Source organism: Hemiscyllium ocellatum, chromosome 36 (assembly GCF_020745735.1).
Source record: "Hemiscyllium ocellatum isolate sHemOce1 chromosome 36, sHemOce1.pat.X.cur, whole genome shotgun sequence".
In the NCBI taxonomy this organism is placed as follows: domain Eukaryota; kingdom Metazoa; phylum Chordata; class Chondrichthyes; order Orectolobiformes; family Hemiscylliidae; genus Hemiscyllium; species Hemiscyllium ocellatum.
Window position 1 is genome coordinate 31,653,531 of NC_083436.1, and position 22,541 is coordinate 31,676,071.

General features: G+C 44.9%; 2 protein-coding genes across 3 annotated transcripts in view; both read left to right on the plus strand.

Moving 5' to 3' along the window:
• The first annotated feature begins 1,457 nt into the window (after positions 1 to 1,457).
• On the plus strand, positions 1,458 to 9,988 carry pomk (protein O-mannose kinase). Its single transcript, XM_060851631.1, has 3 exons — positions 1,458 to 1,774; positions 3,020 to 3,326; positions 9,186 to 9,988. Exons 2-3 carry the CDS (start codon positions 3,039 to 3,041, stop codon positions 9,969 to 9,971), a joined length of 1,074 nt encoding a protein of 357 aa, XP_060707614.1. The 5' UTR covers positions 1,458 to 1,774; positions 3,020 to 3,038; the 3' UTR covers positions 9,972 to 9,988.
• Positions 9,989 to 15,879: 5,891 nt separating this feature from the next.
• The window catches only part of hgsnat (heparan-alpha-glucosaminide N-acetyltransferase), a 44,873-nt gene continuing 38,211 nt past the window's right edge, over positions 15,880 to 22,541 (plus strand). Inside the window, exons 1-2 of one of the 2 annotated variants that reach the window (XM_060851566.1) lie at positions 15,880 to 16,177; positions 20,966 to 21,081. In XM_060851566.1, the coding sequence (XP_060707549.1) occupies positions 15,916 to 16,177; positions 20,966 to 21,081 (378 nt within the window). In that variant the 5' untranslated portion in view covers positions 15,880 to 15,915. The remainder of the gene's footprint in view (positions 16,178 to 20,965; positions 21,082 to 22,541) is intronic. The other variant, XM_060851568.1, reaches the window with a different exon arrangement.

Here is a 22,541-nt window from a genome sequence, read left to right on the forward strand (position 1 = left end):
AATGGATTGTTCTCTCTACTCATCTCTCTTCCTTTGTCTTTTTTCTCTTTGATAATCTAGGTGCTTGGTTTCACAGAAACTGTCCTGATTTGGTACAGCATCTCCTCTCACATTTTCTCAATTTAATAATCTGTTTCATGTCTCCACAAGAAAAATTGAACAAGAGAATATTTACAGCATGTGTCTTTATTTCTGTGGAGCTGCACAGCTAATTAAAATCCGATTTAGTGTGCCATCTTGAATCTTTCTGACTGCTTTGTGTTGCCTGGGCCTCTTTTTTCTCTGTAGCCTGGAGACTGCCTTTCCCACCTGACTCTTCAGTTGTGCCTCTATTTACTTCTGGGTTTGTGGCTACGTCCATGTCTCCCTCTGGATTATTGTCTACCTGTCCAAGTATGCCTATCAGTCTGTGTTTTTTGTCTTGGTTTAGGCTTGGACCTTTGTGTCTGACCCTGGCATGTGTGTCTCTTTCTTGGACTTGCCCCATCTCTCTCTCTAACAGGCTTGTATCTGTGCTATTCTCTCTGCTGTCTCTTTTTTTGTGTCATGTTTCTTGCTGAATGAGTCGATGTCTGGCATTCAGTGTGTTATTCAATGTGTCTCTCTCGATTTATGACTGAGTTATTCTGTTTTTCTTTCTCATTGTATATAGGTTTCTGTTCTCACCGGCTTGGAGTCTGTGTCTAGCATTAACTCCCAGCTAGGCTTGTGTTTGTTATTTTCTGTGTGTGTCTCTTTGTGGTTGGGGCTGTATCTCTCACCAGCTTACTTCTGTCCCTTTGTGCCTGGATTTTCTTGCTCACCGGCTCTCAGTCAGAGTTTGGGGTGTATAATTTCTCTCTCTGTGTGTTAAGCTTGTGTTTGCCTTTATTCACTCTCTCTCTCTCTCTTTCTCTCTGTGTTAGCCTTTGTGCCAGTCTTATTTTCTCTGTATATTAGGCCTGTGTCTGTCTTATTCTTTGTGTGTTCAGCTTGTGTCTCTATCTTCGTTTCTCTGTGTATTCGCCTTGTGTCAGTCTTATTATCCCTCTTTGTATTAGGCTTGTGCCCGTCTTATTCTGTGTATGTGTGTGTTAGGCTTGTGTCTCTCTTAGTGTCTCTCTCTGTCTGTGTTAGGCTTGTGTCTGAGTCTCTCTCTCTCTCTGTCTGTCTGTGTTAGGCTTGTGCCTGTCTTATTCTGTGTCTGTGTGTGTTAGGCTTGTGTCTCTCTTAGTGTCTCTGTCTGTGTTAGGCTTGTGTCTGAGTCTCTCTCTCTCTCTCTGTGTCTGTGTTAGGCTTGTGTGCCTGTCTTATTCTGTGTATGTGTGTGTTAGGCTTGTGTCTCTCTTAGTGTCTCTCTCTCTCTCTCTCTGTGTTAGGCTTGTGTCTGAGTCTCTCTCTCTGTGTCTGTGTTAGGCTTGTATCCGTCTTATTCTGTGTGTGCTTTACTAACTGCGGGGCTGCGCTGGACTCCCAGACAGTGGGTACAGCGCCGTTTTTGTCCTCTTCAGGCGGGGACGGGAGCCGGTTAAACCCGGGGCAGCTCCTGATTCCTGCCGCTGGCCTGTCTGCAGCGAGCGGGCCGGCTCCGGCTGCCATCTCCCGGGCACAGGGTGGGCTTGAGAGGCCGCTTGGGCTCCGGGTGGAGCTCGATCCGGCTCCCGTTGATGGTCTGTCCCCGGAGAAGACGGAAGATTGAGCATTAGACGGTTCAGGCCGACAGCAGAGAGACCGAACGCTGCACTCGAGCAGGAATTAAACCAGAATCTACTGGTTCCTCCTTCAGATAATAGAGGTATTAACAAAATCGTGTTTACTTGCATATTATTTTTACACTTTAGATTATAGAAGTATTGGGGGGGGAAATGGCAATTTTGCGTGGGGAGAGCAATTAAAGGTTGAAGGTCAAGGATTGTCCACCTGGAATAACCAAGAGAAAATCTCACCATTGTTCCTTGACATTCAATGGCATTGCCATGGCTGCATTTCTCACTATTAACATCCTGGAAGGGAGAGTTACCCCTGACCAGAAACAGAACTGGACCAGTCATAGAAATGCAGAGGCTACAAGAGCAGGTCAGAAGCTAGGAATCTTGCAGTAAGTACTCACCCCCTGACTTCACAAAGCCTGACCACCATCTCCAGGTACAAGTCAGGAGTGGAGTGGCACATTCTCCACTTGCCTGGATGTGTGCACTTTCAACAACATTCAGAAGTTTTACATCTTCCAGAAACAAAGCAATCCAGTTGACTGGCACCACATCCACAGTCACTCCCTTCACCATCAACATGCAGTGTTGTATCGTCTACAAGATGCACTGTAGAAATTCACTGAGATAGCAAACCCATGACCATTTCTACCTAAGAAGGACAAAGGGAGCAGATACTTGGGAACACCATCACCCGTGAGTTCCCCTCCAAGCCACTCACCATCCTTACTTGGAAATATATTACCATTCCTTCAATGTTGCTGAATCAGGATCCTGAAACTCTCTCCTTTGTGCACCTCCCAACACCAAGTGGACTTTGGTGATCTATGAAGACCACCTGGCCATCACCTTCTCAAGGGCAAATAGTGATGGACAATAAATACTAGCCCAGCCAGTAAAGCCAATATTCCATGCGTAGTCCTTAATGAATGTTTATCTCTGAAATATCCACTATAAAGAGTCCCTTCCCCCATTTAAAGGAACATGCATCCACCACATGAGTCTCATTCATTTCTTTAGCTCATTAACATTGGACAAAACCTTATTCTTGATCACCGAAGTCCATTGTGTGAATTTGTATGTATAACATTCCGACAAGTAAATATACACACCCTTTAAGAATTTATTCAGCTGTGATGCAGTGACTCTACTCACACATGGGGTTAACAAATTTCCAGCCTTCTGTCACAATCAGCATAGTCCTTTGGATCTCTCAACCTCACCACCCAGTCAAATTCTGCCCATCCCATCCCCATTCACTATGGAGATAACATCATTCTTAACCTTGGAGTAAGAACTCATTTTATTACAAATGAATCCTTTCTGTGCAGGTGGCTGAGCATTTTGAAGATGCAGGGGACAACAGCTGGTAACCACAGCCCTCCGATGCTACTGAGGGTGACAATGGGTCTCATATCTCTTGTAGTGGCCCTCCTTGCGGTCACTGCATTCTTCCGAATGGAACTCCTACACCACTTGCCATGGGCAAAGGGACTGGAAGACAACAGTTCAGACTCCTGCCCATATGGCCACTTCCGGCTGAGAGGAATGAAGGATTGTCTGTCCTGGTTGTCCTGCGAAGTGATTCAGAGCGAGGTTACTGTTGTGAAGCTGATTGGTCGAGGTGCTGTCAAGCAGGTAAACTCTTCCCCCTCCAATCCTCAAACCAGACAGAAAGGTCTAAAAATATCATGCAGGTCAGGCAGCTTATGTGGAGAGAGAAACAGAGGTGATGTATCAGGTCAATAACCTATCATCTGTCATTTCCAAGACTGGGCGAGAGACCTCCATTGGTTTGGCCTATTTCTTTGGACAATGTTTTGCAGGGTCTGCTATTGTCTTGAGCAGGAAACTCTCCTGCTCTTACAAGTTACCATCAGATGTCTTGGGAAGGCTGACAATCAACCTCAAAAACAGAAACAGAAATTGCTGAAAGACCTCAGCAGCTTTGGTGGTATTTGTGGAGAAAAAGCACAGTTAATGTTTTGGGTTCAGCGACCCTTCTTCGGTGCTGATTGTCGCTAGGAAAAAGTTGGTATGAATGCTGAACATAGGGTAGGGGGAGTGGAGGACTAAACAATGGATCCCAGAGAGAGAACAGCAGTTGGACATGTGATGACAAGGTCTGGTATGTGTGAGTTGGGGTAAAGAATGGAAGAAGGTGCTCAGGCCCTAAGATTATTGAGTCAGGAAAGCTACAGGATCTGCAAGTGGAAAATGAGATACTGTTCTTCCAGCTTGTGCTGAAGCACTGCAGCAAGTCTGAGGTATGGCCAGGAAACTGGGTGGTTTTAGATTAGATTAGATTAGATTACTCAGTGTGGAAACAGGCCCTTCGGCCTAACCAGTCCACACCGATCCACCGAAGCGCAACCCATCCATGCCCCTACATTTACCCCTTATTTAACACTATGGGCAATTTAGCATGGCCAATTCACCTGACCTGCAAGTCTTTGTGACTGTGGGAGGAAACCAGAGCACCCAGAGGAAACCCACGCAGACACGAGGAGAATGTGCAAACTCCACACAGTCAGTCACCTGAGTCGGGAATTGAACCCGGGTCTCTGGCGCTGTGAGGCAGCAGTGCTAACCACTGTGCCACTGTGTTGAAGTGGCAGGCAACAGGAAGCTCAGAATCATTTTTGAGGCAGAATGTAGGAAAGCTCTGCAGGGCTTGTTTCTGATTTCCAGCATCTCCAGTTCTTTGGCTTTTCTGACAATCAACCTGTTTGGCCACATTACCAACACTCCTTCAATGGCCAAGAAGTCTTGGTGTGAAATTTGGATCCAGAGCTTTTCAGCTCGAGATAGAAACACTGCCACTGCACCATAAGATCTTCCTCAGCTATCATCAGAACATGGGAAAAAACAAATATAATAAATTTTGTAGTGAAAGGCTTTGCTGGGGTGGGGGTGGGGGGAGGGTGGGGAACAGTGGTAAAAAGAACAAAAGCAGAAGTGTGACATGATCTATTAAATGCAGAAGATATGGTGGTGCAGAGCCAATGGAGTGTTAATAGAATAAGAAAGAGACAAAAATGTGACGAGACGAGGTGTGAATGGCGAGGATAATAAACGGCTGTCATGTGAAAGCTCAAGTAAAGTTCAGACATACAAAGAAAAGGTAACAAAATGGCGGCGGACATGATAATCAGAAATTGTTGAATTCAGTGTTGAGTCCAGAGACTATAGATGAGTTGTTATTCCTTGAGCTTGCCTTGAGTCACATTGAAGGTTGTTCGTTCAAACCTGCAGCAATGCTTTGAGAACAATGATCTTGGCTGAGTTTTCAGTGCAGTACTGAGGGCGTGGCACATGGTCAGGAGTACAGCCCTATTAATGACATGTTAAAATGAGCCCTCAGCTGTCTTATCAGGTAGATGTAGTAGAATATATGGCACTATTTGAAGACAAGAAGATTCTCTCCTCGTACACTGGCCAATATTTATCCCTCAATCAATATCATTGAAACAGATTGTCAATTGCTGTATGTCAATTAGCTTTCGAGATCCTTACATTTTATAATAGTGATTAGGCTGGAGAAATACTGGTCATAGAATGCTATAGACATCCTGAGGGTGTGAATTATGCTGTAAATGCATATTTTGCTTTTACTAGGTAAAAGCAGGCTATAGTTTCTCTAATCATCATTTATAGAAGACTTGATTGGAAGAGTACGTGAACTCTGGGGTGGCTCAATGGTTCCTCCGGTGCTCCAGTCTCCTCCCACAATCCAAAGTTGTGCAGGTTAGGGTGAATGGCCAAGCTAAATTGCCCATAGTGTTCAGGGGTGTGTAGGTTAGGTGCATTAGTCAGGGGTAAATGTAGGGTAACAGGATAGAGAAATGAGTTTGCATAGGATACTCTTTGGAGGGTCAGTGTGGACTTGTTGGCCTGAAGGGCCTGTTTCCACTCTGTAGGGATTCTATTCTAACTCAGCACTAACAGAAATTATTGGAACTTGCTAAAATTGAATAACAATCAGTATTTTGTGGTAGGCACCTTTTTTGTATTATTTAAGTTCTCCTACAACTTTTCACTTGGGTATTATTATTTTGCAGATGCAATTCCCAAAGCCACGATGATCTCCTGATTTGCAGAAGTTAAGGTGATTAGTCTGTTGCCTAGTCTGGAGATAAGAAACTCCTCAGTAAGGTGCCTCTGTACAAGTGTATAAAGGTTTTGCACTAATGGGACAAGGGTGGAGATTAGATGTGTACAATCTCTGGCTTGTCCTGCACCTTCTAAGTTAGGACCACTCTTACTATGGTAGTTCAAAACCTGCCATTAAACAAAAGGGTTCTGTCACAAGAAGCTTCAGTAAATTGAAGCAAAAAGAGTGGCAAGCCTCCATTCAGAAGCATGCTACCCCTTGACTGCCCAACTGAGCAGAAGTTAACTTGACCTCAAACAGAAGGAACCCCAACTCATCTCCAATATTCAAATGAGGGTGTAGGCTAGAATGCTGTCTGTTTCTGCAATTTGTACAGATTTATTAACTTTGCTTCTGCAGGTTAATTCACACATTTGGAGCTTGCGTCAGAGAGGAAAGAGAATGTGGAACTCACTACTGCAAAGAGTGGTTGATCCAAACAGCATTGATAAATTAGGGAGAAGATCAACACATTAGGGAGAAATCAATGGAACATCATGCTGATATGGTTATCTGAGCAGGTTTAGGTCCAGTCAATATGGACCTGTTAGATTGAATGGCTCTTTTCTGAGTGGTAGGCAAACTCATTATAATCCCAGAGGACTGTGGGGCTGCTCTCATTAGAGAGAGATAACTACTGATGGGTTTAACCTCAGGATCATCATACCACAGTCAAGAGGCAAGGTTGAGAAGGCAGGGCCTTATTGGTAACCTCAGCTGGTGTAGGAATTGAACCTATGTTGTTACTGGCACTCTATCAACCAACTATCCAGCCAGCTAACACTAATTGAGTTGCAACGCCATTTAATTCCATGAGTGGAATTACACAGATTTATCCCTTAAGGTAACCAGTCCCTATTCACTTTCTCCTATTAGACTAAACAGTCCTGTTACTATGGAAAGCAAAAGAAAAGTCATTTTATACAAAAATGTATAAAGGAGGAAAATATAAATGATTGTCACTTGGCATTCGACAAGGTTCCCCGTGGGAGACTGGTTAGCAAGGTTAGATCTCATGGAATACAGGGAGAACCAGCCATTTGGATACAGAACTGGCTCAAAGGTAGAAGACAGAGGGTGGTGGTGGAGGATTGTTTTTCAGACTGGAGGCCTGTGAGCAGTGGAGTACCACAAGGATCAGTGCTGGGTCCTCTACTTTTTGTCATTTACATAAATGATTTGGATGCAAGCATTAGAGGTACAGTTAGTAAGTTTGCAGATGACACCAAAATTGGAGGTGTAGTGGACAGCGAAGAGAGTTACCTCAGATTACAACAGGATCTTGACCAGATGGGCCAATGGGCTGACAAGTGGCAGATGGAGTCTAACTCAGATAAATGCAAGGTGCTGCATTTTGGGAAAGCAAATCTTAGCAGGACTTATACACTTAATGATAAGGTCCTAGGGAGTGTTATTGAACAGAGAGACCTTGGAGTTCATAGCTCCATGAAAGTGGAGTCGCACGTAGATAGGATAGTGAAGAAGGTGTATGGTATGCTTTCTTTTATTGGTCAGAACATTGAGTACAGGAATTGGGAGGTCATGTTGCGGCTGTACAGGACATTGGTTAGGCCACTGTTGGAATATTGCATGCAAGTCTGGTCTCCTTCCTATCAGAAAGATGTTGTGAAACTTGAAAGGGTTCAGAAAAGATTTACAAGGATGTTGCCAGGGTTGGAGGATTTGAGCTGTTGGGAGAGGCTGAACAAGTTGGGGCTGTTTTCCCTGGGGCGTCGGAGGCTGAAGGGTGACCTTATAGAGGTTGACAAAATTATGAGGAGGATGGATAGAATAAATAGACAAAGTATTTTCCCTAGGGTCAGGGAGTCCAGAACTAGAGGTAGGTTTAGGGTGAGAGGGGAAAGATATAAAAGAGACGTAAGGGGCAACTTTTTCACACAGAGAGTGGTACATGTATGGAATGAGCTGCCAGAGGAAGTGGTGGAGGCTGGTACAATTGCAACATTTAAAAGGCATTTGGATGGGTATATGAACAGGAAAGGTTTCGAGGGATATTGGTCGAGTGCTGGCAGTTGGGACTAGATTGGGTTGGGATGTGTGGTCGGCATGGACAGGTTGGACCGAAGGGGCTGTTTCCATGCTGTACATCTCCATGACTCTATGACCTGAGAGGGCATTTGGTGAGTACTCTGACTCTGCAGGTAATGACAGATCTCGGTTCTCAGCGAACTGTGATACAGCACTATAGTTTTTATTGGTGGTCCTTGTCTTTTCCCTCGGGTAGGGGGAGTTCAAAATTAGGGGGCATATTTTTAAGTTGAGAGAAGAAAGTTTTAAAATTGACATGAGAGGCAACGCTTTTATACAGAGTGGTTTGTGTGTGGAATGAACTGCCAGAGGAAGTGGTGGATGCAGGTACAGTTACAATGTTTAAAAGACATTGGGATAAGTGCATGAATGAGAAATATTGGAGGGTTAGGGGCCAAACTCTGGCTAGTTGGACTAGTTTAGTTTGGGAACATGCACCGCGTGGACTAGTTGGACCGAATGGTCTGTTTCCATTCAGTGTGGCTGTATTCAAGTATCCAGCTGCCAAGGGTAGGCGTGCACCTTTGTGGAATAACAACTTGCATTTACAAAGGGTCCTTTATGCAACTGAACATTCCAAGTCAATTCACAGGAGCATGAGCAAACAAAAAAATTGACACTGTAGCAAAGAGGCAACTGAGTGCTTGGTCCAAGAGTAGGTTTGAAAGTAGAAAAGAGTGAGAGGGTTGGAAATTTTGGGAGGGGACTCAGACAGCTGAGTGTACAGCTGCCATTGGTAAGATAAAGGCAGTAGTTAGTGCGTAAGAAGCCAGGGTTGGAGGAATGCAGGGTTCTTGAAGATTTGCAGAGCAGATGGAGATTACAAAGGTAGGAGAGGCAAAATCATGGAACGATTTGAAAACAAAGATTAGTTAACATCTGGTATTGTCGTTGTGCTGTTACAATTTATATTAAAAAAAAGACTACTGTCTTATTAACATCGTGGGGCAGCACAGTGGCTCTGTGGCTGGCACTGGGCCTCACAGCGTCAGGGACCTGGGTTCAATTCCAGCCTCAGGCAACTGTCTGTATGGCGTTTGCACATTCTCCCCGTGTCCGCATGGATTTCCTCCGGGTTCTCCAGTTTCCTCCCACAATCCAAAGATGTGCAGGTCAGGTGAATTGGCCATGTTAAATTGCCCACAGTGTCAGGTGCATTAGTCAGAGGGAAATGGGTCTGGGTGGGTTTCTCTTCGGAGGGTCGGTGTGGACTTGTTGGGCTGAAGGGCCTATTTCCACACTGTAGGAAATCTAATCTAATCTAATTAACTGGTCTGGCTCTGCTTGCCCTGCAGGTATTCCTCGCAAATTGGCGAGGACACAAAGTGGCTTTCTCTCGACTTGCTGTCTCTGAATTCAGCAACGACTTCTTTCATGGACTAGAGATGCTGAAAGGCTTGCAGAGTGTCTACGTGGTCAAACTGCTAGGATACTGTGAAGAAGATCATACTATTCTCACAGAGTATCATCCTTTCGGATCATTAATCAATGTTAATTCCATTTTGGAACGAGAAGGGCACCGTGACTTCAGTACGTGGGAAATTCGATTTCGTTTGGCCATTGACTATGTGATGTTCCTGCAGTTTCTACACAACAGCCCTTTGGGTCCCCGGGTTATGTGTGATTCCAATGATCTGAGGAAGACCTTGTCCCAGTATTTGTTAACTACAGACCTGCATGTGATAGCTAACGATTTGGATGCTTTGCCGTTAGTCAATCGGAGCGCTGGTGTTTTGGTAAAATGTGGTGTCCGGCAACTTCAGGGTGACTTTGTGGCCCCAGAGCAGCTTTGGCCATTTGGTGACGACCTTCCATTTTCTGATGACCTCATGCCCCCATACGATGAGAAAACAGACGTGTGGAAGATTCCGGATGTTACTGATTTCCTGCTGGGCCAGGTCGAAGGAAGTGATGTTGTCAGACTCCATTTGTTTCAATTGCACCAAGATTGTAAGAGAACTGTGCCACAGCAAAGACCTTCATCATTGATGGTTCTTCAGAGTTATAAAGCTGTTTATACTTCACTGACACAGGAGTCAGAACTGTCTGACAGTTACAGCAGCATATCCTATGACTTCTAATTAATGGTGAGATTATGTCCTTACAGTTACCATAACTTAACTTAAATAAAATCTCTTTTTTTTAAATAAACTGAAAGCTTTTGTCAATCTGCTGGTACCATGAATAGTGCAACAATTGAGCTAACAAATTGCCTTCATTAGGCAGAAGTGTGTACTGGAGATGCTGGAAATCAGAGTTTTGATTAGAGTGTTGCTGGAAAAGCACAGCAGGTCAGGCAGCATCCGAGGAGCAGAAAAATCGATGTTTCGGGCAAAAGCCCTTCAGCACCACTCTAATTTAGTTACCTTCATTATCTTGGTGTGGGAAGGTTAGATTTATGTTAGTCAAAAAGAAGCCAACACATACCAAGGCTTTGAACTTACACATAGAGTCATAGAGATGTAAAGCATGGAAACAGAACCTTCAGTCCAACTCGTCCATGCTGACCAGGTATCCTTACCTAATCTAGTCCCATTTGCCAGCACTCGGCCCATGTCCCTCTAAACCCTTCCTATTCATATACACATCCAGATGCCTTTTTAAATGTTGCAAATGTACCAGCCTCCATCACTTCCTCTGGCAGCTCATTCCATATACGCACCACCTTCTGTGTGAAACTAATGTTCTGCCCAGCTATCAATCCTAGTGCACCCACACCCTGGTACCCATCTCCCACTTATTCTATCTCCTAGTGTGTCTAAACTGCAGAACCTTTCTCTGCTACCTCTGTACCATTCCCATAGCCTGAATCCTTTTTTCTACTACATTCAGAATCTCTCATTCCAAACTCCAGTGCATCTATATCATGAGAATCTTCCATGAACAATTATCCTACCCAGCATAATCATAACTTAGAATCTTCTACTGTCGTCATGTTTTACTGATTTCTTGTGGGTCATTTAACTTAGATGGTGACAATGTGTTGTGGAATGATGCTAATTGTGAGGGTTCAATCCCTGTACTGACTGTGTAGTACATGGATGGCTGTCTCCTTGCCTTGCCCATTTTTAATGTGGCATGGTTCCCCTCAATCCAAAATAACCAACTGTTTCTCATTAGTTGAGAGAGATGGCTATTGATAATAGCTTTTGTATTCTCCTGCCTTCATCCTCCCTGTGCTCTAGCACCCAAGTACATCTTGAATATCCTTTCCTGTCACATGCATTCAGTATAAAACACAGTGAAAAGTGTGCACCATCGCTCGTACATAAACACCATTCACAAAATAAAACTTAGAGAGTTAAACTTTTCCTTCTCTGCTGCTACAGCATACTGCTGCCAGAGTCCTGCTCTGGGTCTTCAGGCTCATGTCATGCCGCAGCGAGTGTGTCCCGCTCTGGTTTTCCCAGCCCATAACTACCGCACAGAGTTTCCTGTTCCAGACGTCTCAGCCCACGCCATACTGTAGACAGTGTCCCTCTCTGGGCTACGCTAGTCCACGCCATACCGTAAAGAGTGTCCCACTCTGGGTGACACTAGCCCATGCCATATTGCAGAGAGTGTCCCGCTCTGGGCTACACCAGACCACACCATACTGTAGAGAGCGTCCCACTCCAGACTATACCAGCTCACGCCATACCATAGAGAGTGTCCCGTCCTGGGCTACACCAGCCCACGCCATAGTGCAGAGAGTGTCCCACTCCGGGCTACACCCGCCCACGCCATACCATAGAGAGTGTCCCACTCCGGGCTACACCAGCCCATGCCATAGTGCAGAGAGTGTCCCGTCCCGAGCTACACCAGACCATGCCATACCATTGAGAGTGTCCCATTCCGGGCTGCATCAGCCCACACCACATCATAGAGAGTGTCCCACTCCGGGCTACACCAGCCCATGTAATACCAGAGAGTGCACCACTCTAAGCTTCACAGCCCAACCCATACCACGGAGAGAGTGTCCCGTCTGGCCTTCGTGGCCCACACCATTCTGCCGTGAGGGGCCTACTCCACATGGAAGTGAGAATCCCGCTCCAGGCTTCACAGGCCGATCGGTCATCTCTGCAGTCACGCTGCCTCTGAAAACGCCACCACTCAGGAGCCTATCGAAGCTGTTTCCTGCTGAAGAGCTCTCTTCATCAAATACATTTCAGCAGAAAGAAAAAGTGTAGAAGGAAAAAGTAAAAAAGAAAAATGCAGACGAGGAGGACTAGCCCTGGCATAGGAGCCCGAATGCAGTCTTCTGCATCACTACATCCTCTCACTATTGCTGCGGCACTGCAGTCTCTCTGAGATCCCACACCTTGCAATGTCCCTGATAACACAATGAGTTCCACACCACTGACTGACATCTTGTGCCTCGCATTCTCAACATTCCAAAAATTCTCATTCAATCCTTGCACCTTGTGCACATTTTTTGTCACCAGACATTCCAAACATAAACTGGGACTGCAATCGTGTTAAGGGTTTAGATGGACAGGAATTTGTTAAGTGTGTACAAGAACATGTTCTGATTCAGTATGTGGATATAACAGCTGGAGAAGGTGCAAAACTTGACGTACTCTTGGGAAATAAAGCAGGGCAGGTGTTGAGGTGTCAGCAGGAGATCGCTTTGGGGCCCGAGACCATAATTCTGTTAGTTTAAAAATAGACATGGAAAAGGATAGAGTGGATCTAAAAGTTGAACTTCTAAATTGGAGGAAGGCTAATTTTGATGGTATTAGGCAAGAACTTTCAAAAGCTGACTGGGGGCAAATATTTGCAGGTAAATGGACGGCTGGAAAATGGGAACCTTCAGAAATGAGATAACAGTCCAGAGACAGCTTATTCCTGTTAGGGTGAAAGAAAAGGCTGATAGCTGTAGAAATACTGGATGACTAGATAAATTGAGGTTTTGGTTAAGAAAAAGAAGGAAGCACATGACAGGTATAATGTGAGGAGCCAGTGTTTGACTGGGATGGACAAAGTTAAAAATCACACAACACCAGGTTATAGTCCAACAGGTTTATTTGGAAGTACAAACTTTCAGAGCACTGGAGCAGCGCTCTGAATGCTAGTATTTCCAAATAAACTTGTTGGACTATAAACTAGTGTTGCGTGATTTTTAACTACGTCAGGTAAAAACAAGAGATTGAATGAATCCTTTGAAGATCATAAAGACCATAAGAAAATACTTCAGAGGAAATCAGGAGGGCAAAAAGGGGACATGAGATAGATTTGGCAAATAGGATTAAGGAGAATCCAAAGGGTTTTTATAAATAAATTATTGACAAAAGGGTAACCAGGAAGAGAATAGGACCCCTCAAAGATCAGCAAGGCAGCCTATGTGTGGAGCTGCTGGAGATGGGGGAAGATACTAAACAAGTATTTTGCATCAATGTTTACTGTGGAGAAGGAAATGGAAGATATAGAAATGGTGGAAATAGATGGTGATGTCTTGAAAAATGTCCATATTACAGAGGAGGAAGTGATGGATGTCTTGAAACACATAAAGGTCAATAAATCCCCAGGATCTGATCAGTACCCTAGAACTCTGTGGGAAGCTAGGGAAGTGACTGCTCGGCTGCTTGCTAGATATTTGTATCATCGATAGTCACAAGTGAGGTGCCGGAGGATTGGAGGTTGGTTAATGTGGTGCCACTGTTTAAGAAAGTTGGTAAGGAAAAGCCAGGGAACTACAGACCAGTGAGCCTGACATCAGTGGTGGGCAAGTTGTTGGAGGGATTCCTGAGTTACAGATGTACATGTATTTGGAAAGGCAAGGACTGATTAGGTATAGAGTAAAAAGTGAGGTCTGCAGATGCTGGAGATCAGAGTGAAAATGTGTTGCTGGTTAAAGCACAGCAGGTTAGGCAGCATCCAAGGAACAGGAAATTCGACGTTTCGGGCCAGAGCCCTTCCTGATGAAGGGCTCTGGCCCGAAACGTCGAATTTCCTGTTCCTTGGATGCTGCCTAACCTGCTGTGCTTTAACCAGCAACTGATTAGGTATAGTCAACATGGTTTTGTGTGTGGGACATCATGTCTCATGAACTTGATTGACTTTTTTGAGGAAGTAACAAAGAGGATTGATGAGGGCAGAGCGGTGGACGTGATCTATATGGACCTTAGTAAGGTGTTTGACAAGGTTCCCCATAGGAGACTGGTTAGCAAGTTTAGATCTCAATAAATACAGGGAGAACTAGCTGTCTGGATACAGAGCTGGCTTGAAGGTAAAAGACAGAGCGTGGTGTTGGAGGATTGCTTTTCAGATTGGAGGCCTGAGTCCAATGGTATGCTGCAGGATTGGTGCTGGGTCCATTACTTTTCATCATGTATATAAATGATTTGGATGTGAACATAGGAGGTATCGTCAGTAAGTGCAGATAACACCAAAATTGGTGGACAGTAAAGAAGGTTGCCTCAGAGTTCAACAGGATTTTGATCAAATGGGCCAATGGGCTGAGGAGTGGCAGATGGAGTTTAATTTAGATAAATGTGAGGTGCTGCATTTTGGAAAAGCAAATCAGAGCAGGACTTATACATTTTATGGTAAGGTCCTAGGGAGTGTTGCTGAACAAAGAGACCTTGACGTGCAGGTTCATAGTTCCTTGAAAGTAGAGTCACAGGTAGATAGGGTAGTGAAGAAGGCGTTTGGTATGCTTCCTTCATTGGTCAGAGCATTGAGTATAAGAGTTGGGAGGTCATGTTGCAGCTGTACAGGACATTGGTTAGGCCACAGTTGGAATATTGCGTGCAGTTCTGGTGTCCTTCCTATCAGAAAGATGTTGTGAAACTTGAAAGGGTTCAGCGAAGATTTACAAGGATGTTGCCAGGGTGGGAAGATTTGTGCTTTTGGAAGAAGCTGAATAGGCTGGGGCTGTTTTCTCTGGAGCATCAGAGGCTGAGGGGTGACCTTATAGGGGATTATAAAATAATGAGGGACATAGATAGGATAAATAGACAACGTTTTTTTCTCTGGGGTGGGCGAGTCCAGAATTAGAGGGCATAGGTTTAGAACGAGAGGGGAAAGATATAAAAGGAACCTAAGTGACAACTTTTACACACAGAGGGTGGTGTGGGTATGGAATGAGCTGCCAGAGGAACTGGTGGAGGCTGGTATAATTACAGCATTTAAAAAGGCATCTAGATGGGTCTATGTATAGGAAGGATTTAGAGGGATATGGGCTGAGTGCTGGAAGTGGGACTAGATTCGGTTAGGATACCTGGTCGACATGGATGAGTTGGAGCAAAGGGTCTGTTTCCGTATTGTACATCTCTATGACCTAAACTTATATGAACATCTCCGGGTCACCTGCACTAATCAACCCCACCACCCCATGGCCGAACATTTCAACTCTCCCTGCCACTCTGCCGAGGACATGCAGGTCATGGGCCTCCTCTGACACCTGGAGGAAGAACTACCCTAAATATCAATTTTCCTGCTCCTCAGATGCTGTGTTTTTCCAGCACCACTCTAAGCTTGACTCTGATCTCCAGTCCTCACTTTCACCCACATGCACATCCTGGGGTGGGATTTGAACCCAGGATCCACTAGCCCAGAGGCAGGCACACTTCAAATGTGCCACAAGAGGGCAGCTTCACTTTCCATACAACGAATGCCCCCAAGGATGCCAAGCCCCGCCCCCTTGGCGTAAGTCGCACACGTGCTTTGCCCTGCCCTTTGACGTTGACACATTCCAACCCATCCATTGTACGAGATCCCGCCCACCAACAAGCTCCGCCTAAGGTGGGATGCCTCGCTATGACCCCGCCCACCGAGACCCATCTAACCGTTGCCCGCTCCTCGAAGCAAGCCCGGCCCATGTACGACAAGCCCGCCCATCTGTCTATGACCCCGCCCATCGGTCTATGACCCCGCCCACCGAGACCAGTCACGCCCATAGCGACAAAGCCTACCCATCGAAACAATCGCCGCACATCGGGGCAAGCCCCGCCCACCGAACTAGGCCCCGCCCCTGACGCGCCCCGCCCAGTGACCCCGTGAGGCGGAGGCGGGCCTGGACCTTGGCGGTTGACGGCGCCGTGGATGAAGCGTCGAGTAGGGCACTGGACGGAGGAGAAGGCGGGTCGGAGGAGGGAGGTGGAGCCGGTCTCACAAGACCGGAGCTCAGAGCGGAGACAGCAGCAGCAGCAGAAGGGCCGGGCGGCCGCAGCAGCGGGAGGAGCGATGGAGCCGGGCGACCTGAGTGTGAGGCTGGGCCTGGGCGCTGTGCTGCTGTCCGCTCTGGCGGTGCTGCTGGTGGGCGGCCTCACTCTCCCGGGAGCCATGTCACAGGGTGAGGCTGGAGGTACCTCAGGGTGGGGGTCAGGGCCATCCAAGGGAGGTGTGCGTGTCTGGGAATGGGGGTGTGGGTCTGGGTGGGGGTGGGGGTGGGGGTTCTGGGGGTGGTTGTGGGGGTGGGGGGTTTGAATGGGTGGGGGTGTGGGTCGGGGTCTGGGTGGGTGGGGGTGTGGGTCGGGGTCTGGGTGGGTGGGGGTGGGGGTCTGAGTGGGTGGAGGCGTGGGTTGGGGTCTGGGTGGGTGGGGATGGGAGGTGTCTGAGGGTAGTTGTGGGGTGAGTGGGGGTGGGGGTCTGAGTGGGTGAGGGTTTGGGTTGGGGTCTGGGTGGGTGGGGGTGGGAGGTGTCTGAGGGTAGTTGTGGGGTGGGTGGGGGTTTACTGTTCTCAGATCTCGGGGAGTTTTTTAAAAATACCAAAGCTAATGAGTTTGGGCATCACCAGCCAAGTGAGCATTTATTGCTGATCCCTGTATCCCCAGAAGGCAGTTGAGTCACCCACCTTGCTGAGTATTCCTTATACTCTGTTTGTGAACAAGGTGGATTTTTACAACAATCAGTAGTGGTTACACGATTACCATTAGATCAGGTTTTTATTCCAGGCGAAAGTGAGTACTGCAGATGCTGGAGATTAGAGTCAAGCTTAATTGTGGTGCTGGCAAAGCACAGCAGGTCAGTCAGCATCCGAGGAGCAGAAAAATTGATGTTTCAGGCAAAAGCCCTTCATAGGAATCATTTTAATTTTTATTTATAATTCCAGACTTCTGTTGAAGTCAAATTTCCCCATCTGCAATGGTGTGACTTGAACTCATGTTTCCAGATTACTATCAGTCTAGTTTCATTGCCATTTCTGCCTTGCCCTTGTATTTATAGAGTATCTGTCACAATTTGTCCCACCAGCCAGTGTTCCAAAATACTTTACAACCTATTAACTATTTATTGTGATGTTATATCTAAGAGCTAATTTAGGGTTTTTAATTGGCTGAGAGACAGTGACATTTTAATATTCTTACAATTCTCCCTCTGAGTTGAGTCAACAACAGGGTGGCACAGTAGCTCAGTGGTTAGAACTGCTGCACTGGTGTGACTTGAACTCATGTTACCAGATTGTGGTCAGTCTAGTTTCGCTGCCATTTCTTGTCCTTGTATTTATAGAGTATCTGTCACAATGTGTCCCACCAGCCAGTGTTCCAAAATACTTTACAAACTATTAAATATTCATTGTGATGTTACATCTAAGAGCTAATTTAGGGTTTTTAATTGGCTGAGAGTGAGAGACTTAATATTCTTACGTTTCTTTCTCTGAGTTAACAACAGGGTGGCTCAGTGGTTAGCACTGCTGCCTCACAGCACCAGGGTCCCAGGTTCGATTCCAGTCTCGGGTGACTGTCTGTCTGTGTGGAGTTTGCACATTCTCCCCGTATCTGCGTGGGTTTCCTCCCACAGTCCAAAGATGTGCGGATTAGGTGAATTAGCCATGCTAAGTTCCCATTGTGTTCAGGGATGTTAGTCCATGGAAAATGTAGTGTGATACGGTAGGGGAATGGGTCTTGTGGGATACTTGGGGGGGTTGGTGTGGACTTAGTCATAGAGATGTACAGCATGGAAACAGACCCTTCAGTCCAACCTGTCCATGCTGACCAGATATCCCAACCCAATCTAGTCCCACCTGCTAGCACCTGGCCCATATCCCTCCAAACCCTTCCTTGGCCCAAATTACCTGTTTTCACACTGTAGGAATTCTATACACAAATAACTGATTAACAAACTTCTAACTCAAATAAAAGAATCTTATCCGCTGCATTGGGGCTGACATATCTCTCAATTAGTGACTGGCATAGGTTATTTAGGAGAAAGAGAGGACTGGAGATCAGAGTCAAGAGTGTACTGCTGGAAAAGCACAGCCAGTCAGGCAGCATCTGAGGAGTAGGAGAATCAACGTTTCGGGCTGAAGTCCTTCATCAGGAATGGTTATTTAGGTGTTTATTCCATGGCCATTTGAGTGGGTTTGCTGTGTTTAATTTAGCTTCTAGGTTTTTGCTACAACAGTTAGGATGGGGTGTACTAGTGGGGTTAGTGGGTTATCAGCATACTCTTGCATGTGACATTAAATATTGTCTTTCAATCATGTGTCCTGGATGGGCAATGATTGCAAGCAATAGTTTGTGCCTTAAGATTACTCAAGTTTTTGAATTATAGTTTAGTTGTAACTATAGTGGCCTTGAGTTGCAATGATGTGCCTTCCTTCCAGTGCTGTGCTGAGAGAATGCTGAAGTTGTCAAAACAGAGCGTTGTGTGTTTTCTAAAGTGAAGCTTAAAAAAAATCTACAGCACTATTTTGAGGGAGAGTACAGGAGTTACTCCTCTGTCCTAACCAATATTTATCTCTCAAATAAAATCTGATCAACGCATTGCTGTTTGTGGGAGCTGGCTGTACATGAATTTGCTGTCTCACTTCCTATGCACATCATAAGATGCTTCATTGGGTATAAAGTGTTTTTACTTGTCAAGTCTGCTTTGCTGTTTAATAAGATAGTTCTGATCTGATTGGGCTTAAGTCTGTTTTCTTGTCTGTTCTCCATTACCTTTTAACTCTTGTCACCGAAATATATCTGACTCAGCCCTGAATATATTTAATTGCCATCTCCCATGCCTCTGAATGAATTGATTTTTGATAAGATTCACGGGAGGATAACGATTCATAATATTGTGGGACTTGCGTCACAGTATATCAGAAAGTCAATCTGGAGTTCTGGAGCTAGAGTCATGGGGGTCTGTTAATAGAATCCAATTTTTAAACCAAAGGTCACTGGAGATTAGCGAGTTTTGAAATGCTGCATCAGAACATTATTTCAACGAGCCAACACACACTGCAGCACAGAGGAACTACACAGAGCAGAGGAAAATCACCTATACCGTGTGTTCAAAAAGAATGGGTAGCCAATGAACACAGTCCATTGATTTCTCAGCAACAAACCCAAACAAGCAGACAAAACACGTCCAGAAACCCCAGCCACTCTCACCTGCATCAAAGACATCTCAGAAATGACTGCCAGACTACTCGGACCCTTTGGCATCATGGTAGCCCACTAAAACAGCAGCTAATGAACTTGAAAGACCTTATACAGACAACAAGCAAAACTAATATCATTTGCAAAATACCATGCAAGAACTAACAAACACTACATTGGACAAACAGGTGGAAAACTAGCCACCAGGATTTATGAACACCAACTAGCCACAAAAAGACATGACCCTCTCTCACTAGTATCCTTACATACGAATGAAGAAGGACACCACTTCGACTGGGACAACACATCCATCCTAGGACAAGCCAAACAAAGACACGCACGAGAATTCCTAGAAGCATAGCATTCCAAACATAACTCGATCAACAAACATATCGAGTTAGACCCTATCTACCATCCCCTGAGAAAAGGAGCAGGAAGTGACTTAGGAAATGACATCACCAACCCAAAGAAACCCAAACATATAAATAGAAGGCAGGAATTTTCAGCATTGCTTCGCCTGATGCCCACTGAAGATGTTACCTAATAAGGTAACAAAACACCTGGAAATGAACCTTGCAGCTCAATGAGCAAACCTACAACCAAAGTCACTGGAGATTGCTCATGTCAATGCTTCTTTCACTCATCTAGTGAAATCTGCTCATACGTCAAAAGAAAGGAAAAGCAGCACTGACACCTTTTTTAGGATTTGAATTTCTAATGGTATCAGTGTGAAGTAACTTCTGTTTCACCTGGTGCAAATTGATGTGAGAACCTTATGTATGGGTTTAGTCTGCTTTTGGAAGCAAGTCTTTAAGTATTATCTTGAGGGCACTTTGGAAGCCAATGCCATCTAGTACATTAATCCCATGAGTCTAATTAGGAACCCATTTAATTGCATTCTGATTTAACATAAAAAATTATTACACATGAGCTTTGGCCATATGGTTGCAATCTATTGCACTGGATCGTTTACTTGGTTATGCTTTGTAAAACAAACAAACTAAAAAGTAGAATTTTTTTGATTGAGTGCTTTGTTTTCTCTGTAGATTTGCCAAACATCTGCTCCTGTCTAGTAACCGAGGTGCTTTGTATCAAAATGAGTGTATATGACGAACATGTTTCATTGTAACCACTCATTGCTTTATTAAGCAACACTAGGTTAAGCTAAACTGAAGTTAGATGATACAAATATTGCTAACTTGCTGGTAGAATAAAGATCACAGAGAAGATGGGCAAGCGAACTGAGACTCTGGTACAGGAATCTATTCAATAGGTGTGCAAAAGAATATGGTGGAGGTAGTATAGTCAAGGAAGGGGAGAAAGCAGAGTGATTATGCACCTCTTTTAGCATGAGTGCTTACAACAGCCCTTACTCTTGTAAAGGGTTGCATTCTGGCTGGAATGGGAACTGTAATTAATGATCTAAGTGCAACTCTCAAGCATGCAGACATTGAGCAGTGGTTAAAGGACAGGAGATATCAGGAATAGTTCAATTGGACATTGTTTAAGATGGTGCGTTCATATCTTCCAATCCGGCTGCTCTTAAATTGTTGAAATACCTGCCAAGAGCTAACATGGTGAATTTGTATTTTCAAATCTGAATGTTTTCTTTAAAATAAATCTCAACTGTTGTCTGTGTCCTGAGAACCTTCCAATTAACTAGAAGTGCAGTGATTAAAACTGTGCCGGAAGAAAAGACAATGCGATTGATTCATTAGAGGGCTGAGAGAAGTTGAGAATTATTTTGCTTTCAAGCATTTGTGACTTGTTTTTCTTTTATTTCACCACAGAATTGCCTGAAAGAAGACCACCAAAACTTGAGATGGATCAAGCAATTTTAAAAGTTTATAATGAGCTGCTTCATGAGGGCCTGGTAGTCTCCTGGCTATCAGATCACTGCTATCAGGTGGGTTTGAATTACTGCAAGTCAACAAAGTTATGTTGTGTCACGAATGTACTACTGTAGATGCTGGAGTGTGTTTTCCCTGTTCAGCATGAAGCAATTGGAACGAGGGCAGAAGTAGAAAAGTATCAGTTGCAAAACCAGAACGATGTTCTCTGTACCCGTTATCGATGTAGCATTGAGAGGGGACACTGTTAGTGGAAAACAAATCCTAGCTACTTGTGATCAATTCTGTTATGATAACTGACCTTTAGATCGCATAGACTCAATAAAGTTATTTGTGTGTAGAACATAACATTGCAGTACAAGCCCTTTGGCCCTCGATGGTTTCACAGGTCGGTGCAACAATCTGGAGCCCGTCTAACCTACACTATTCCATTATCATCCATATGCTTATCCGGTGACTATCCAAGTGCCTTTAAAGTTGGCAAGTCGACATATTCTTTCTCTGTGTATTGGGCACAAATTCATCGAAAACTGCTTTGATAAGGTTATGCTTCAAATTTAGACTAAAGTTATTTGCTCAATCACAAAGAAGTAGCATTTTCTCTGTAGCATAAGCAATTTTTCTCCTCTTCTGTGAAAGTGTACCTTCATGTATTTTGGAGTGCTACTGTGGTTCAATTTTTTTCAACACAGCTGAAGATAAAATGTTTATCTTTAGTAATATATTTATGATGTGTAGCCAGCCCTCCACTGAGAGCAACCAGATTTTTTAATTATTGGAAGTTACTTTATTAAATGAACCATTAAATACATTGATTGCAATGAATCAATCAATTTTGTAGTGCATTGTGTTTTTTGACATACAGACATTATCAGAGGGGGAAAGGAATAGAAGGAAGTATTGATTGGATTGGATGAAGGTTGGGAGGGGGCTTATGGGGGTCATAAACATTAATGTGGACCTGTTTGCCAAGTGTTGAGAGTGTGTTGCTGGGAAAGCATAGCAGGTCAGGCAGTATCAGAGGACCAGGAGAATCGACGTTTAGGCAGGAGGAATGGGCTTCATCAGGAATGAGGTTTGTGGGCCGGGGTTGAGAGAGAAATGGGATGGGGTGGGGGAAAGTAGCTGAGAAAACGATAAATGGATGAGGGTGAGTGTGATGGTGAGAAGTCAGAGGGAGAGGGGGGAGTGATGGAAGGGTTAGCAGGGCAGTGCTGAGTTGGAGGCTTGGGATTGGGATAATGTGGGGTGAGGGGAAATGAGGAAGTTGTTGGAATTCACATTTATCCCATGTAGTTGCAGGGTCCCAAGGCAAAGTATGAGATGTTCTTCCAGGTGTCGAGTGGCAATGGAGGAGGCCCAGGTCCTGCATGTCCTTGACAGAGTGGGAGGGGGAGTTGCAGTGTTCAGTCACAGAGTGGTGGGGTTGGTGGGTGCAGGTGTCCCAGAGATGTTCCCTGAAACAATCCACAAAAAATTGTCCTGCCTCCAATGTAGAGGAGACCACACCGAGTGC